The following is a 20,138-nucleotide window of genomic DNA, read 5'->3' on the forward strand; positions in this document are numbered from 1 at the left end:
TAGGAAAGTCCCTTTATTACAGACAGCTTCTATATTACAGTACACAACCAAATACTTATTCTAGTGGAATATGTATTCTCAATATGATTTATATTAGAAAAAACTGATTTTGAAAATAAAGGTAATTATAGCTTTGCTGTTTTGATAAATGAATCAAAAGACTCTTGAATCATCATTGCTTTAAGATGTTAGGGAAAGCAATTTTAAAATAATTATCAGTGTTAAATTAGATCATGAAAGGCAGGGACAACATCTGTCTAAATTGCTGTGTAAATGGTCTAAAAGCTTCTTACTAAAACAGGCTTCTAGTAAATGCTTTCTTATACAGATAGCCAGAGATAATATTGAGAAAGGGATGTCATTGGTACCTCCACTTCTTTCATTCCAAAGATCCCAATAAGGGATCTGGTATTAGAAAAGAACCGCTTTTCCCCACATTAATATAAGCCAGAAATGAGGAAGCTCCAGTGAGCTCCTGCCCTCTCATGGAACTGCTTTCTTCACTGTCTCCATCCTTTACTTGTTCTTCCCAAGGAAAGAAAGAGTGATCTGCCCATTCTGCACATCAAAAGAAACCATCAACAAAACAACAAGAAAGCCCACTGCATGGGAGAACATACCTGCCAATGTTATCTCTGATAAGGGTCTAATCTCCAGAGTTTATAGGGAATTCATACATCTTAACAAAAGGAAGATAAATAGTCCAATCAAAAAATGGGCAAAGGACCGAAACACTTTTCGAAAGAGGACATATAAAAAGCCGAAAGACATATGAAAACATGCTCAAAGTCACTAATCATCCGAGAGATGCAAATCAAAACAAAAATGAGGTACCATTTCACACCTGTCAGAATGGCTACCATCAACAAATCAACAAACTGACAAGTACTGGCAAGGATGCGGAGAAAAAGGAACCCTCTTGAACTGCTGGTGGGAATGTAGACTGGTGCAGCCACTGTGGAGAACAGTATGGAGTTTCCTCAAAAAACTAAAAATGGAACTTCCATTTGACCCAGTGATCCCACTTCCAGGACTATATCCCAAGAAAGCAGAAACACCCATCAGAAAGGATATATGCACCCCTATGTTCATACAGCACAATTTACAATAGCTAAGATTTGGAAACAGCCTAAGTGCCCATCAGCAGATGAGTGGATTAAAAAACAGTGGTACACCTACACAATGGAATACTATGCTGCTATAAAAAAAAACTTACCATTTGCAATATTTTGCAAGTTGTCATGCAGCTGGCTAAGTGAAATAAGCCAGCTGGAGAAAGATAGATTCCATTCATTTGTGGAATATAATCAACAGCATAAACTGATGAACAAAAATAGATCCAGAGACAGAGAAGCATCGAACAGACCGTCAAACCTCAGAGGGAAGGCAGGGGAGGCTGGAGGGGGTAAGAGATCAACCAATGAACTCATATGCGTATATGCATAATACAAGGACACAGACAATGGGTGGTGAAGGCTTGGGAGTGGGGGAGCGGGCAATGGGGGGAAAAGGACACACATGTAATACTTGAAACAATAAAGAATTAGAGAGAGAGAGAGAGAAAGTAATCTTCCTAGTGAGACTGATGACAGCTTAATGTCCCAATCACATTTCTCTACTGGGCAGAGTCACTATGCTTGACATGCCCTTTTGTCTCCTTTCATCCCCAGGTCTGCCCAAGCTCAGTTCAGGGATTTTGTTCTCCAGTCTATGTGCACTGGGCAGATCAAAGAGGTGTAGCTTTATTTTCTCTTCATGATTTAATTACTGAGCCTAAAACCAGGTTTGCAAGTTGTCATGCAGCTGGCTGGGTTATGCTACTCAAAGCTTATCTTCAAAATCTGATTCTCCCTTGCAGGTGGGTCCTTGGATTTTCTTTTAAGGAAGTAAAATGTACCATGTGTTTTCTCCAATTTACTGTACTTACTTTGATCCCCACCAAATCCTCTGTGGTTGAGGCGAGAATGTGGAGATAGACATTCTTTCCTTGAACATTTAGGAAATGTTCTCCTCTATCATTCTTCCCTCTTTTCTTGGCAGTTCTCTATGATCCACATTCATTAGCTTTTTCTCTCTTTATTAGTATGTTTTATTTTTTAATTTATTTTTATTATTAATTTATTTATTATTTGTGTATTTATTGTTTAGAGCATTACAAATAGTAGTACATATGTCTCCTTTTTCCCCCATTGACCTCCCTCTGGCCTCTCCCACATCCTGGCACATGCCCTCACACCCCTGGTGTCTGTGTCCATTGGTTATGCTTATATGCATGCATACAAATCCTTTGATCTCTTACTTCCCCGCCCCCCCAACCCTCCCCTGCCTTCCCGCTGAAATTTGACAATCTGTTCGATACTTCTTTGTCTCTGTATCTATAGTATGTTTTAAATACTGTTTTATATTCCATCTTTGTATGATAATCAAATAAATCCTTGCTCCAATTTTACTTTCTTCTCATTCAAGAAGAAAGACCTTAAGAACAATAAGAAGGTTGAGATGATCTGGAGTGTGGGGGAAGGCATACTAGTTTTTCTCAGATATTTACAGATATATCCTCTGATACTCCAGAGAAAATAACAAGGGCCAAAGAATGCGTAATAGTGGAAGGCAGATATGAGTAATAAACAATCAACAGGGCTGCTTCAGATTTCAATGGAATATCCTTGACACTGGAGAAGTCCACGTAATGACTAAAAAATAGCTACTTAGGATGTTCTAGAAAAGACCTCAGCATAGAGTAAGGGATTAAAGATGAGAAACTATTCTTACCTATGATTCTAACAGAGTTCTATGAGTTGGGCAAGCACTGTTTTATAAACTGGAGGGAGAGTAACAAATTATGTTACATTGTGTATGATTTTCAATAACTTTCTCATAATAGTTTATAAAATACCTTAAGATCTGAAACAAAGAGAATACAGAGGCAATCATGTTAATGAAAGGGAACAGTTACCTGTCTGGAAAAAGACTCTGGAAATAATTGTCCGACATAGTGGGCAGGGAGTGCTTGCAGGATTGTCTTTGGCAAGAGTCCGTAAGCAGGGCTCACAGAAGATGTGGTGGCAAGGGTAACACATGTATGGGTTGAAATAAACATCCAGACACACTGCACAGATGTAGCTTTCCTTTTCTTCTACATATTCAATTTCATCATCTGTATTCATGTCATTAGTCAAAGTCTGCAAAACATAAGCAAAACCAATTTTTCTTAGTTCAGCATGAGATTAGTTTCCTTGAAAAAAAGAGAGACTGACTTTACATTTTGTTAAAATGAATGAAAATATTTATGAAAAGCATATAACATTTGTTTCTGTGACATATTCAAACTGACAGAAATACTACCTTGTAAAATAAGAAGAAACTGAAAACATACATGAAAAAACTCAGAAGTCTTCATTATTCTTTTTACATAATGCTAAATGCTAACATATACCTAAGCACATTAAGCACACCTATATCTCTATGTAACCAGCACTAATTACTAAGTGTTAGGTATACCAGACCCAGGATTCCAGATTCTGCATCTGTCCTACCCCCACCACAGCATGAAATTTTATGGATGCAGTGTAGAGAAGTGGTTCAGAGTTTGGGCTGTAAAGTCAAACAGATCTGTGACTTAAATAAGTTATTGTGACCTTAACCTTATTCAATCACTCTAAATCCTCAATTTCCTGGTAAGTATAATGATTGTCTTAGTCTGTGTGGGCTGCTGCTCCTGTCAGACAAGTTTCTGTTATTTAGAGCTAAAATCACAATAACCATCTCCACTCGCCTGCTAACTCCCTACCTTTCACAAGCAACCATCCCTGAGCCAACAGTGGTTGAGACTTTTCAGACCTTACCTTGGCTCACACAAAATATAAAAGCACATGTGCACATAAACATGCTGCTACTTTTACACTTATCAACATACCATGAATATCTGTATCAGCAGATATTGATCTATCTTTTCCTCTTATTTTTAACCTTGGTACACATGTATTTTACATAAATAAAATTATCTCATCTCGTCTTTTCATGTTTCAGCTTCTCCCTCCCTCCCTCCCTCCCTCCCTCCCTCCCTCCCTCCCTCCCTCCCTCCCTCCCTCCCTCCCTCTCCTCTTCCTTGCCTTCCCCCTTCCTGCACTTTGTGGACTTGCTCCTCCTCCCAGTCCCCTGGTTCCTCTCTCACGCCTGATCACTCTCCTTCCATTACTCCGCCCTCTGTAAAAATGTTCCTCTCCTTTAGGCCCCTAGTCTTCTTCTGATACCTTCCACAATACTTCTACATCAAGCATGCTTGTTCTACGTATTTCCTCCCCTATTACATTTATATGACCCTTGTGGGCATGGACTATGCTTTATTTACTTTTTCTTAACTCCTGGACCTGGAGCGAAGAATAGAAATTAGAATGAAGGGGGAAGTGGAAAGGAAATTTGAGTTAAGAGGGAAGTATGGAGAAATCATGGAGAATGTGGATGAGGCACCTGTCAGTCTGACTACACAGGGTTTTTCCAATAAGGAATAGGAAATATTCCTTGGAGAGATAAGGTGGGTCAGTTGCTATTGATCCGGACTGGGCAAGTGATAGACTATGGGCTAAAGACAGCCTGCCGCCTGTTTCTGTAAACAATACTTCACTGGAACACAGCCATGCTCCTTTGCCTCTGTACTGGGGATGGCTGCTCTGTGCTACCATGGCAGAACTAAGCAGTGGTGACAGAGACTATGATCCGCAAGCCTACAGCAGAGACCATTCCTTGCTAGCCTGAGAAGTTTCATTATGTTCCTGAACACAGCACTGCTAATTTCCCTCAATCAATAAATATTTATTGAGTGAGTTAATAAGCATTATTTCAGGCTTTCTTAGTCTGCTCAGGTTGCGATAACAAAATACCACAGACTGGGTAGCTTAAACAGCAAACATTTATTTTTTCTTCAAGCTGGGAATCCAAGATCAGGGTGCCACATATGGTGAGTTCTGATGAAGGCTCCCTTCCCGGCTTGCAGATGGCCGCCTTCTCTCTGTGTGCTCACACGGCCTTTCCTCTGTGCATGTAGAGAGATCTTTCTTCCTTTTCTTACAAGGCCAGAAATCCTACGTGACCACCCCCTCCACCCCTCCCATATGACCACATTTAATCTTTATTATCTCCTAAAAACCCTATCTCGTTGGGGGTTAGAGCTTTAACGCATGAATTTTGGGAGGACACAACTCAGTACATAGCAGGGATACACAAGGCACTAGAAATACTGCAGTGAACATATAAAGCAAGTAAGGCCTAAGAACTAGTTCTTTAAAAAGAAGAAAATATATATGTCTATATGTATATAAAAGAAAAATCTATATATGTAATACGCTAATTGTCCCTCTGACTATTCGACAAGTCGCTATGATGTGCACTAACCACCAGGAGGCAGACACTCTGACCGGTAGGTTAGCTTGCTGCTGGGGTCTGGCTGATTGGGACTGGGTCAAACAGGGCCAGACATGCCTTAGAGCCCTCCCACAGTCCCTCCCTGGCCCTGATGGTGCACCAGTGGGGTCCCTCAGCCTGGCCTGCACCCTCTCGCAATCCGGGACCCCTCGGGAGATGTAGGAGAGCCGGTTTTGGCCCGATCCCCACAGGACAGGCGAGTGCACAGGGCCTCTAGTATATTTATAAGAATGTGAGTCCTAAGGGGCAGAAAGAGGCAGTAATTAAGGAATGGGGTACCAAGGACCTGAACCAGAGTGGTTGCCTTGAAAATTTAAGATATTTTGAAACCAAAATCAGCAAGAGCTAATTTTCATTTTGGTAGAGGAGGAGACACTGGTTTTATGATGAATAATTTTGACTTTTTTTCCCTAAGTCTTAAAATAATCATATCTTTTGAGTTCACATTTTTATTCTGATATGCATTTCTCTACTTCTTTTGAAGTTTTTTATAAAAGAAGTCAAAGATCCTTGTTTCTGGCCTCCAGGCAGGTGAGAAGTCCCATTGGGCTATGAGCTACCCTGGAGAGTGAACACAAGTCTATAAAAAAAGCCATTTTTCAGCCGCCAGTGCCAATCCTTACTGCTGTCAATCAGTTCCAGATCCACCAAATGCAGCTGCTCAAAACCACAGCCTGTCACTCATTACTTTAGAGAGTAAAGAGTTCTTTCAGTCTTCTCTCTTCTTTACTAAACCTCTTGGGCCTCTTTTCCTGCCTTATTACTTCTTTATTTTCTTTGTCTCTTTGTATCTTTGCAGCAAAAAAAGCTCCTCCATTTACTGTATATATTAACCAGTGTGTTTTCTGTTCCAGGACCTTGTTATCCATGACCCTTCTTCTCCACTCAGGCAGAAAGAGATAATGTTTGACTGCCTCAAGGAATGGATGGCACAGCAGTATGTAAATAACAAAGAAATTACTAAATTGTTGGCGTTTGATTTTCAAAAGCCCAGGATTCTGAGTATAAATGATAGAATTAAAGAGTTTTTTTCCTGCTTCTCCTTTCCCATCTCCTATGCTCAACATGTACTAAAGATTCTTTGGGATTTGGGCAGGAATCTGGAGGATCTCTGAGAGAGCACTCTGCTATATATTCACCTAAATCAGAGAATAATAGACAGGATAGAAAATTCCATCAGATTTTGGGTTTTGATAGCAGGGAAGCCCACAACCTCCAATCTCTAGAATACAGTTGAAGGAGGAAGCAAGGTCTCAGAATTCTCTCACACTGAGACAGAAGGAGCAGCAAAAGATAGCACTGACTTATAGCACTGAGTGGACAGTTACAGTGCTGTCAATCAATCACTCAATACAAGAAAGAAAGTAAAGTAACCATGCAGACAGCTTAGTAGATGTCACCCACGCCAAATATTCATTCCACCTTTCATTATGCTGACCTAGAAACTGAGGACACATACCTAGGGGGAAAGGAGAGGAAAAAGTCCTGTATTGATTAAGATTTAGTTTGTAGTCTCCAATAGAAAGAGGGCTCAAAAAGACTGAATTTACTCAATCATTTATTCATTCACTCAGCAAATATCCATTACATATTTATTATGTACAAATAATGTTTAGTTAAAAATACTGAAAATTATATTTCTTGAATACCTGACTTTGTGGACTATGATTCATTCTTAGAATTCTTCCCTCCCTCATCTTTTCATTATATCTTTTAACCTCCACATAAACTGCAAGTCTGCCTACATTTCTCTAAACCTTATTCTATTGCATTTTCCTTATATTTGATACAAAGTTCATGCTAGTTACGGAAAAAAATTAGATATTAAAGTTATCAGAAAATAGCAGTAATTAAGAAATGGCACATGTAAGCTACTCTAAATATACAGACATATATGTTACAGAATTCTTTTCATTTATGATTCTTTAAAAAATGTAATTTTTTATGTCATTGTGTCATAAGAATCTGTATTTCTAGTATCAGAATATGACTTCAAATTTGCACAAATGCATACTCCAAATTTGACAGTTTTGCATTCCTACTATATACTAGCTTCTGTAATTAACTAGTTACTAATAATAGGAAAGGAGCAAAGAGAAGGCCAGATATTATGGATGTCATTTGGGCAGCTTCACCAGGAAGCTGCAACTTTGCACTCCCAGGGAACTACCAGCCCATTCTCTGCAGATCACTGGGGGAAGGGATCCAACAAAGGGAAATACTAGTAGATGCATGCACAGTAAAATTGTTACAACATAGGGGAGATGCCTGTCAGTCAAAACCTGGAAACAGAGATCACTGCCCAGAGTAGGCAGGGCCACTGCAAACCCGCAAAAATTTGGGAATACATAATCCCCTAACCCAGTAGTCGGCAAACTCATTAGTCAACAGAGCCAAATATCAACAGTACAATGACTGAAATTTCTTTTGAGAGCCAAATTTTTTAAAATTAAACTATATAGATAGATACATTGTTATTAACTTAATTAGGGTACTCCTAAGCTGGCCTTTGCTAAAAACTCAAGGGGCCAAAGAGCCGCATGTGGCTCGTGAGCCGCAGTTTGCCAACCACTGCCCTAACCAAATGAATTTGCTCTTTTGCATTTGCCCATGTTTCCTCCATAGCCATGTGGCCCTGCTGACCCCACACAAAATGGATTGATGGACTTCAGCAAGGACACAAGCTAAGCTAGCCTGATCTGGACTAGACTGCTCCAACATGGAGAGGAAACTTTGGAAACTGTCTCTGATTCTAGCTCTGCTGAAGCAGAAGCTACACTTCTTCCTTGGCGGGACAAGGGGAAATGGGACGTTGGAAACTCAGGGGTGTAATTCAACAGGAATAAAGCTTTCTACAATACCTCATCCACTCATGTGAGGCTCTGAAAATTCATTTTCTTGGGATATTGCAAGAAGACCACCCCTACAAGCAACTGGTAGAGATGAGGATCTCTCCCATGGATAACACTTCCATTTTGGTCATCAAAAATATATTTTAGGAAACAATTGGGAGAGTTTTCTATATTCCCCCCAAAAAAACACTTTTGGTCAATATGGGAAAATAGGCTAATGCAATAAGCCTCCCTCAAGTGCTAATTAAAAAAATAAAGCTATATAAAGTGTTCAAAAACCTGGCAGAAGGAAGAAATGGTGGCTGAATAGGTAGACATGTACCGAGCCTTATCCCAGAGCAGACAGAAGGGACACCTAAACTGAATAACTTCCATCTGGAATTGGCGAAGTAGACACAGCTGGTGAGACAATTCACAGCTGGGAAGGGCACAGAACACCTGGAGAATGGTAGAATCGGGGATCAGGGCTAGAGAGAGAGACATGCGTGACCACTGGGACAAGAAGGTCAGAAGGAAGCTGCACGGCACCAAGTCCTCGTCCCTTGGGGACAGGCATAACATCCGACTATGGAAGAAAGATCCACAGGGCTGCTGGCAGCAGGCGGTTCTAGATCTAAGTCCACAGCTGCAAGAGGCTGAGCCCAGAAAGGAGGCCCGAAGAGTTGCCTGAGCCATGCGGTGCCGGGGTAAGAGAAACTCATGGTTGTTTTGCCTCTGTTTTGTCTTTGTTTTTATTCGCTAAACCCAGTTCATAAGACCTTTCAAATATAAGCACTCACCGGTGGTGGAGTTGTGGAGTCATGAGAGAGGCTGTGGAGGAGAGTGGGTCAGGGAGAGGTGACTGGGAGCCCGCACTGACACATTCTGGACCCTCCACACCTAAGTAGCCCTTTTTCTCCTGAAGAGTCAGCCCCTCCCAGCAGCCTCAAGATGACCAATAGAGCCAGATCCAGACTACAAACTGAGCTGTACAAAGGAAACAGACTCTGAATAGCCCTAAAGAGACCTCAGGGATGGGGTTGAAAAGGGGCGTTCAGTCCCGGAAAGCAATACAGCACCTAAAGCCGTCAGAAACAGACGCTTGAGAGACTGACAGCAGGCAGACTTGTCCCACCTGCATGCATGCAAACAGGAGCTGTGGATCACTTGGAACTTCAACAAGGTGCTAACTATCTAATGGGAAACTGAGAAGTGGCAGACAGAACAGAGGGGTGGGGTCTTAAACCAGCCCCCATGGGGCATTAAAACTCGGCTGAAGCAAACGACACTTTTTTATCTTTTATTTAAAAATAATAAAATACTTTATTATTACTAGAGGCCTGGTGCATGATATTCGAGCACTGGGGTGGAGGGGTGTGTCCCTCAGCCCAGCCTGCACCCTCTCCAATCTGGGACCCCTTGGGGAATGTCCGACTGCCAGTTTAGGCCCTATCCCGCAGTTGGACATCCCTCTCACAATCCAGGACTGCTGGCTCCTAACCACTTGCCTGCCTGGTTGCCTGATTGCCCCTAACCACTCTGCCTGCCAGCCTGATAGCCCCCTAACCACTCCCCTGCTGACCTGATGGACACCTAACTGCTCCCCTGCCGGCCCAATCTCCCCCAAATGCCCTCCCCTGCAGTTCTGGTCCCCCGCAACTGCCCTCCCCTACAGGCCTGGTCATCCCCAAATGCCCTCCCCTGCCGGCCATCTTGTGACGCGAGGGTGTGAGGGGAAATTTGCATATTACCTCTTTATTATATAGGATTTTATTTTATATTATTTTTTCCACCCTTTTCTTCCCCACTTCTCCTTCTGCCATCCTGTTTTCCCCTCTCCTGTCCAACTTTAGTTTTTCTCTTTCTTTTTACCTCTGGTTAAAAATTGATGTTTTTTATCTGCTTTACTGATGTATTATTATTATTGTAATCTCTGTTGGCTTATTCATATATCTAATTTCCTCTCCCCTGCTCCAATTCCATGCACCCTTCTCCTTTCTCTTTCTCTGTTAGTCAATTTTTTTTTTAAATTTATGCTTGTTTTTCCTCTCCTCTGGTGCTTTCTTCTTCTCCTAATTGTCTAATTAGTTTCACTCAGTAAACTCAAGCCTACCTGCTCTCTCCTCTATTCTCCTTTACAAAAAATGGATGAATAAATGAGTAGATAAATTTAAAAATATATATTTTTTGTTTTATCTTTTTATTAATTTATTTTATTTTTTCCTTTTCTTCTTATCCACTCATTCTCTTTCTACCTCATCTATACTGAACCAGGGTCTTTCCCCTATTCATTCAATTCCTTAACCTTACTTTCTGTATATAAGTTCTGCCTCTACTGATTCTGTCCCTCCCTTTTTGTGGGTGTATGTTGTTTGCATTTTTTGGTTCATCTGTTTGTTCTATGGTGTTTTTTTTATTTTTATTTTCTCTTTTATCTTTTATTTTCTTTCCTTGATATCATCTTTTCTCTCTTTTCTCTCTCCTAATTCTCTTTTCTCTGGTGGTCATTTTTATTGGGGTTATTGGTGTCATGAGTACATTCGGGTTTTGTTCCTTTTGTGTGGTGTCTTGTCGAGTTATATTTTGTGCTATTTGGTCAAGGTGGTAGAGGGTGAGCCACATAACCAGACACCCTGAGAGAAGACTCCATCCACAAATGGGACAATAACATTTAAGACCCAACTATACCAAGGTAACCCAAATATCCCAAGTAGGGGGCTTCCCTAGAAAACCCAGCCCAGAAGATCTGAGAGATTGCACCACTGGGTCACACAAAACATCAACTATATAAGACAAACTCAAAAAATCGGGGTGGCATAGCAGTATGATCTAATAAATAGAAACAATCATCGAGGAACAGCAAAAATGGGGAAGCAAAAAAACAACAACCCCCATATGAAAGAAAAGGAGGAATCACCAGAAAGAAAATGAATGAAATGGGGGCAAGCAATTTGTCAGAGAAAGAATTCAGAGCACTGGTTATAGAGACGCTGAAAAGGATGGAAGACAATTTCAACAACATGTAAGAATTAAGAGGAAATAAAGAAGAATCAATAGAAGGGGTGCCAGGAGGAGAGGAAGCTGAGCAAGGAATAGAAAACCTGTTTGAAGAAATAATGACAGAACACTTCCCTGATTTTGGGAAGAAAAAAGGCACACAAGTCCAAGAAGCACACAGAGTCCCAAACAAGATGAACCCCAAAAGGCCCATACCAAGACACATCATAATTAAATTGGCAAACACCAATGACAAAGAAAGAATCTTAAAGGCTGCCAGAGAGAGACAGAAAGTTACCAAAAGGGATCTCCCATTAGACTATCAACTGATTTCTCAACAGAAACACATCAGGCCAGAAGGGAATAGAATAAAATATAAAAAGTGATGCAAAGCAAGGGACTGAATCCAAGAATACTATACCCAGTAAGGCTATCATTCAAAACTGAAGGTGAAATAGGGTGCCTCAAAGACAAAAAAAGGACTAAGGGAGTTTATTACCACCAATCCAGCAATGTAAGAAATGCTAAAGGGACTGTTGTTAAAAGAAGAAATAGAAAGGGAAGAAGGAACACAGGCATAAAGAATAAAAATGGGCTGAAACCGGTTTGGCTCAGTGGATAGAGCGTCGGCCTGCGGACTGAAAGGTCCCAGGTTCAATTCCGGTCAAGGGCATGTACCTTGGTTGCAGGCACGTCCCCAGTAGGGGGTGTGCAGGAGGCAGCTGATCGATGTTTCTCTCTTATCGATGTTTCTAGCTCTCTATCCCTCTACCTTCCTCTCTGTAAAAAATCAATAAAATATATTTTAAAAAAAAGAATAAAAATGGCAACAAACAAGTACCTATCAATAATAACCTTAAATGTAAATGGGTTAAATTTTCCCATCAAAAGACATAGGGTAATGGACTGGATAAGAAAACATGACCCATATATTTGCTATCTACAAGAAACCCACCTCAGAACAAAGGACTCATAAAGACTGACAGTGAAGGGATGGAAAACATTTTTTCAGGCAAATGGAAATGAAAAAAAAAAAAAAAAAAAGCTGGGTAGCAATACTTATATCTGACAAATTAGACCTCAAAGTGAAGGCCATAACAAGAGATAAGGAGGGCCACTTCATAATACTAAAGGGAGCAATTCAACAAGGGGATATAACTCTGGTAAACATATATGCACCCAATACAGGAGCACCCAAATACATAAAAAAAACTTCTGGAAGATATCAAGGGAGAGATCACCAGCAATACCATCATAGTAGGGGACTTTAATACCCCATTTACACCACTGGATAAATCCTCTAAACAAAAATTCAGCAAAAAAATAGTAATCCTAAATGACTCACTAGATCAGATGGAACTAATTGACTCTTCAGAACATTTCAACCCAAAGTACAGAATATACATTCTTCTCAAGTGCACATGGGGCATTTTCAAAGATAAACCATATATTAGGACATAGGCTGTCTCTTCAAATTAAAAAAGATAGAAATCATATCAAGCATCTTCTCATATCACAATGGCATAAAATTATAAATAAATTACAATTTAAAAACAAACAAACACTTGGAAGCTAAACAGCAGGCTATTAAACAATGATTGGATAATCAAAGAGATCAAAGAAGAAATAAAAATCATCCTGGAAACAAATGACAACAAACACACAATAATCCAAAATCTATGGGACACAGTGAAAGCAGTCCTTAGAGGGAAATTCACAGTTCTACAGGCCTATCTCAAAAAACAAGAAAAACTGTTAATAAATTATCTAACACTACAACTCACAGAATTAGAAAAAGAGCAATAAGAAAAACCCAGAGTAAGCAGTAAGCAGAAGGAAGGAAATAATAAAGATCAGAGTGGAAATAAATGACAGAGACCAAAAACAAAACAAAACAAAAAAACAATACAAAAGATCAATAAAACCAAGAGCTGGTTCTTTGAAAGAATAAACGAGATTGATGAAACTCTAGCCAGGCTCACCAAGAAACAAAGAGAGAGGACCCAAATAAACAAAATCAGAAATGAAAGATGTGAAGTAACAACTAACCCCACAGACATACAAAGGATTGTAAAAACATACTACTAACAACTCTACTCCAACAAACTGGACAAACTAGATGAAATGGACATATTCTTAGAAAAATACAAACTTCTAAAACTCAATCAGGAAGAATAAAAAAAACCTGAATAGGCTGATAACTACCAATGAAATTAAAGCAATAATAATAATAAAAAAAACTTCCAGCAAACTAAAGCCCTGGTCTGGAAAGCTTCACAGGGTAGTTTTACCAAGTATTCAAAGAAGAACTAAAATCTATCCTTCTCAGACTATTTCAAAAAAATCAAGAGTAAGGCACACTTTCAAGCTCTTTCTATGAAGCCAGCATTACCCTAATCCCAAAACAGATAAAGACACCACAAAGAAAGAGAATTACAGGCCAATATCCCTAATGAACATAGATGCTAAAATCATCAACAAAATTCTAGCAAATTGGATCCAGCATTAAAAAGATCATACACCATGACCAAGTGGAATTTATTCCAGGGATGGAAGGCTGGTACAATATCTTTAAATCAATAAACGAAGTTATAAGAAGATATTTCTGAGACACATTATGCCTCTTTAGGCTAGTCAGCAACATGTGACTAAAGAAACTTACATCTTATTCACTCTATTGTATCTACTGTGGGGTGTCCTAGTTTTAACCTCCCCTATGGGAATAAGCAAACTTTTTTGATAAGTAACATAATAGGCAGAAAGTAGAACAATCTAGTTCACTAAAATAGTGCTTCAAGTTTATAACTATCTTTATACTGGTTAAGAAAAAGAGAAAATATTAGGCACATACTTTATTATAGTTCCATGGACATCAATAAAAATTCAGTTCACATATAACATTTACTTAACCCTTTAAAGCATAATGCTGTGTATAATATTCTAAATTAAATTTTTAAATGTTGCCCAATTTGTGGAAATTATTGTATGTTATGGACTAAATCAGTGGTCGGCAAACTGCGGTTTGTGAGTCACATGCAGCTCTTTGGCCTCTTGAGTGTGGCTCTTCCACAAAATACCACATGCGGGCGCACATGTACAGTGCGATTGAAACTTCGTGGCCCATGTGCAGAAGTCAGTTTTCGGCTCTCAAAAGAAATTTCAATTGTTGTACTGTTGATATTTGGCTCTGTTGACTAATGAGTTTGCCGACCACTGGACTAAATGTATCCCCCCAAACTCATATGTTGAAATCCTTACCCCTGATGTGATGGTATTTGGAGGTGGGGCCTTTGGGAGGTGATAAGCCATGAAGATGAACTTAGAAATGGGGTTAGTGCCTCTGTAAAACAGGGCCCAAAGAGCTCCCCTGCCCCTTCCAACGTGTGAGGAGCCAAGAAGCAAGCTCTCACCAGACAATGAATCTGCTAGCACGATCTTGGACTTCCCAAGCTCTAGAACTGTGACAAACAAATATTTGTTTAATCCACCTACGTTATTTTTGTTATAAATACCAAAGCAAACTAAGACATTGTATCTTCCACCTAAATGATTGAATATGATATAGAGGACATTATTGTCCTAATTAAAAAAATAATAAATGCAAGAAAAATATGAAGGAAATATAACCCCGTCACACTTTATTGTGGATAACCAAGATAGCCGTTGTTAGTATTTTATATATGATTTCAATTTTGTTTTAGATGTGTGTGCATGACTTTTTTTCTACAAAAATAAGATTATGGTATACATATTTCCCCACTGTGAACATTCTGCAAACCTGTATTCTTTTCTATCCTTCATAAAAGGTGCAAAACAGTCTAGAGCAATGGTTCTTAGCAGGGGTGATTTTGCCCAAAGGGGACATTGGGCAATGACTGGAAACATTTTACTGCCATGACTGAATGACAGGGAATGTGAGTGCTATTAGCGCCTGTGCACCTAATGTATGGAGATCAGGAATGCTGTTAAACGTCTAATGCACAGGCAGCACCCCACCCCCAACCAAACTGTCCAGTCCAAAGTGTCAAAAGTGAAAAGTGACAAGGTTAAGTAAATACTGCCATTTGGGACAGCCTGGATAGATCTTCAGAATATTATGCTAAGTGAAATAAGTCAGACAGAAAAAGTTAAAAACTGTGATTTCACTCATATGTGGGATATAAAACTGAAAGCAATAGCCCTGGTCATGTGGTTCAGTTGGTTGGCGCATCCTCCTGTACACCAAAAGGCTATATGTTTGATTCCTGGTCAAGGCACATACCTAGGTTGTGGGTTCAATCTCCAGTTGGGGCATGTACAGGAGGCAATCGATTGATGTCTCTCTCTCACACCGATGTTTTTTCCTCTCTCCCTTCCTCTCTAAAATCAAGGTAAAAAAAAAAATATATCCTTGGGTGAGGATTAAAAAAACCCCACACAAAACTGACAGCAACAAATGAACATAGACACATGCAACAGTACAGTGGTTTCCAGAGGGAAGCAGGTAGGACAGTTGTAAAGGGTAAAGGGGGTCAAATATATGGTGACAGAAGATTAAACTTTAGGTGGTGGGCACATAATGTAATATACAGATGATGTATCATAGAATTGTACACTTGAAACCTATATAATATTATTAACCAATGTCATCCCAATCAATTTAATGAAAGAAAAAAAAAGAATATGGCAGGGAAATATATTGTGAATAAATAGGTATTTAAAAAAACACCCTGCTTCAGTGCACAATGTATTTTAAAGGCTGCAATCAATCAATGCAAGATGAAATAAAATTTTATACTACATAGTCATTAATTTCTGAAGACATATTACTAAATCTCCACTGTACCTTTTCTATGGAGATGCATAAAGCCCCTTTTAATATTCCTAAACTTCTTTGTGATGTATTACCATTGGGTGGCTTTTGAAAAGCAAAGAAAAATCCTGGCATGGGCATGTGGTCCTATTTTTGTATAGGTACATAAAATATTCATCTGCTCTATCCCTTTCTCAAGTTACATCTATTTTCCACCCATAATTTTGAATTAATAGCTTTTCTACTCTGCATTCTTTAAATTTTGTTATAGCAAGATTTTCTTAAAAGTTTGGACAGTGTAGTTAAACTTGTAGCAGAAAGCCATCTTATACCTTTGCTACAATTCACAAAGGTGATACAACTTTGATAACAGGTAATTGTCTGAGGGCACACCATCCCTTTCAGTGAGGACTCTGATGTTTCTAGCTGCTAGTTGCCTATAATTTTCTAGGTTCATTCCCTCAGCAGAAAAGTATCCCTTCAATCATATGTCACACACATTGTAAATAGTAATAACTTTATGGAGAAGGAGGACCCTATATCCTATCTAATAAAGAGGGAATATGCAAATTGACCAACACGCCATCATAAAATGGCGACACCCATAGCCACAAGATGGCGACACCCAGTTCCCTCAGCCCCATCTGAGTCCCGCAGTCCTATTAGCCCAGCCAGGGGGATGGCAGGTGCATGGTGCAGCCGGACCCGCCCTCAGACCCCCAGCTGCCCAGGGTCAGCCCGAGGCGCAGGCAAGCCTCGGATGTTGGCTGCCCAGCCGCCCAGGGCTGCCCGAGGATCAGATAACCAGGGCCAGCCGAGGCTTGCGCTGCCGGTAGTGGCAGCAGCTGAGGTGTGAGGGGGGTGTCGCCTTCCCCTGATCGCCGGGTTGCCTCCCACCTCTGAAGGCTCCCAGACTGTGAGAGGGGGCAGGCCAGGCTGAGGGACACCCCCTCCAGAGCATGAATTTTCATGCACCGGGCCTCTAGTACTAGTATAATAACACTAGAAGCCCAGTGCACAAATTTGTGCACAGGTGGGGTACCTTGGCCTGGTCTGCAGGGATCGGGCCAAAACCAGCTCTCCGACATCCCCTGAGGGGTCCTGGATTGCGAGAGGGCAGTTCTCGGGTGACGCACCCCAGAATCGGGCTCCCTCCTCTCTGGTTCTGAGTGCATCACCTGAGAAAGCAGCTGCCAAGTCATCGCAGCTCAGCAGCTCCTGCATTGAGCATCTGCCCCCTGGTGGTCATTGTGCATCATAGCTACCAGTCGGATGGCTGAATGGTCACTTACGCTTTTATATCTATACTAGAGGCCTGATGCACGAAATTCATGTAAGAGTAGGCCTTCTTTCCCCCTGCTGCCGGCACCAGCTTCCCTCTGGCACCCAGGACTCAGGCTTCCCTCGCAGCCCCAGCTTCATCTAGAAGGATGTATGGTCTAATTAGCATATTAAGCTTTTATTACCTCTCTATAGAAAGAGGTAATATGCAAATTAGGCTGGGACTCCATAACGGGTCACGACCAGACAGAAGGAGGTTTCGCGTGCAGGTGAGGCGCGGAGTGGAGACGAAGACAGAGGTAGGGGGGCCTGCCCAAGCTGGCGCAGCGGCTCAGGTGGCCCTGGAGCGGACACAGGCAGGGGGGCTGGGGGACGCTGCGAGTCAGGCGTGGGTCCTGGCCCCCCGCGGGGTGCTTCCTCGCATAGCGGGAGGTGAGGTGCCTCCTCGCGTGATTTCAATCGCACGCTGGGCCTCTAGTTACAGATATAAAAGGCTAAGTGGCCGACCTTCCAGCAGACCAATTGGTATATATGATGCACACTGGCAATTTAAAAATAAATGTTAACTCCCTCATGCGTGATACATATAAAGCTCTCACTGGAACCAATTGCATGTGTATGTTTCGATTTGTCATCGTTGATCTTGAATTTGGTTGTTTTTGTTGATATTCTGAAGTCCCCGTCTGCCACTGCCTCCCATTTAAATTAATTTGAAGACAGTTTCCTGTGATGCCAGCATTTGCGATGACTATTAATAAATCACAAGGACAAACTCTAGACAGAGTAGAACTTTTCCTACCTGAATCTGTTTTTGGACATGGTCAGTTATATGTTGCTTTCTCTCAAGTTTGAAGAGCATGTGACATTAAAGTTGTAAATACTTCATCACAAAGGAAATTATTCAAGCACTCTTAGTTTTTACTCTTAATGTGGTATATAGGGAGATATTCGAATAAGTTTAATCAATTTATCAGTCATTGTTTTTATCAACGTTTTTATATCATATCTTTGTTGTTGTATCATGTTGTTATTGTTTATTAATCAATTTATATATTTTCATATACATTTTACTAATTTTCTTTCATCTCTGACACTTCTATTATAGAGAAAGGGTGAAGAGCGATATTAAAATACTTCTTCTAATTAATTTCCTTTCATTGTGCATGAAACCATGCACTGGGCCACTAGTATATAAATAATATCCCTTAGACCCGTGGTCGGCAAACAGCGGCTCGCGAGCCACATGTGGTTCTTTGGCCCCTTGAGTGTGGCTCTTCCACATAATATCACGGCCTGGGCGAGTCTATTTTGAAGAAGTGGCGTTAGAAGAAGTTTAAAACATTTGGTTCTCAAAAGAAATTTCAATCGTTGTACTGTTGATATTTGGCTCTGCTGACTAATGAGTCTGCCGACCACTGCCTTAGACCAATTTGAAACTGAAATGTGTGCCTCCAAAAAATGTGTTCAAATCTGTTTGGTTTCTGAGTTTAGAGAGTGAAGGATACCTTTATGTTCTGATGGATGAGCAGTACGTTAGCAGTTTTGTGTAACATTTGAAAAGGTAACATCTAAAAATTTATTTTGTTATTTCAGCAAACAACTGTAATCTCAAGAAAAACATTTATCATGTTTCTCATTTTAATGCATATTTGCGCTCTTTGAAACAATGAATTTGCAAAGTAAGCATATTTAGATAAACATAATGCTTGTTTTTAGGATGATAGTTACTTATTTATAGCTATTATAAAAAATTCATTAGCACTAGCATATCTGTAAGAGAAGGCTAACCGCTTCATGAGAGAGGGCACTAGGTTTCACAAGATCTTTGATTTTAAAATGTTTCTGTCTGCAAAATGAAGCCAAATTAATAATTCAGCTAGCTCTAAAATGCCAAAATCAATACAACAGCTTCTAACTCAACCATGGAATGACTGTTTTGAGCTAGACACATACAAAATAGCAAGTTTTTTTCAAAGAAAGGCCAGTGTTTACTAGCACACAGCAAAGTGCAACATATAGCAAAAGCAGTTACTACCAGGAGCAAAGTGAGCTGTGTATAAATGACAAATAAGAGCTGGGAACAGAATAGCCTAAAGCAGTGATGGCGAACCTATGACACGCGTGTCAGCACTGACACGCATAGCCATTTCTGATGACACGTGGCCGCATGCCGAGGATGAAACATTTGCTGCTCCTGAGGATGAAACATTTGCAACTAGAGTCTTGGAGTTAGTCTGTTCCTCAAAGTGACACACTACCCGAATTATGCTCAGTTTTTTGGCGAAGTTTGACACACCAAGCTCAAAAGGTTGCCCATCACTGGCCTAAAGCAATGATTCTCAAATAGTAAGAGCACATGAGTCGCCTGGGAATTTACTAAAATGCAGATTCTGGTTCAGTAGGTAGAGTGGGCCTGGGATGCTATATTTGCAGTAAGTTCTTTGGTGATGCTGATGGTACTTGTCCATGAACCTGGCTTTGAGTAGCAAGACCTAAAGTATACTATTTACAAAATTCCTACACCTGGGATGCTCTTGGGAGACCTTAACTCCATGAGTAAAAATAACACTCAAATCCTTTCTTTAAAAAATATTGTTATGTTTTACCGGTAGGAGAAGCAACAGTAATTACTCCGAAACCAAAACTAAACAAACAAAACACCCAGAAAACACCAATCACAATTATAATCATTCAAATCATAAAAATGTCAGCTGATATGAGTTTGGGGAAAAAAGAGACTAATCTGAATATTAAGAACATGGAGGACTCTTACAGAGATGTTCATCTTCCTGGCTAAAACTGGGAAGTCCACCTAA

The 20,138-nt window shown here is 40.3% G+C and overlaps 1 protein-coding gene across 1 annotated transcript in view; it reads right to left on the reverse strand.

Annotated features, from left to right (window-relative positions):
- Positions 1–20,138, reverse strand: part of RNF180 (ring finger protein 180) — a 91,491-nt gene that overhangs the window by 15,731 nt on the left and 55,622 nt on the right. The window contains exon 6 of the mRNA XM_054714304.1: positions 2,957–3,182. Coding sequence (XP_054570279.1) covers positions 2,957–3,182 — 226 coding nt within the window. The remainder of the gene's footprint in view (positions 1–2,956; positions 3,183–20,138) is intronic.

Source organism: Eptesicus fuscus, chromosome 4 (genome assembly GCF_027574615.1).
Source record: "Eptesicus fuscus isolate TK198812 chromosome 4, DD_ASM_mEF_20220401, whole genome shotgun sequence".
In the NCBI taxonomy this organism is placed as follows: domain Eukaryota; kingdom Metazoa; phylum Chordata; class Mammalia; order Chiroptera; family Vespertilionidae; genus Eptesicus; species Eptesicus fuscus.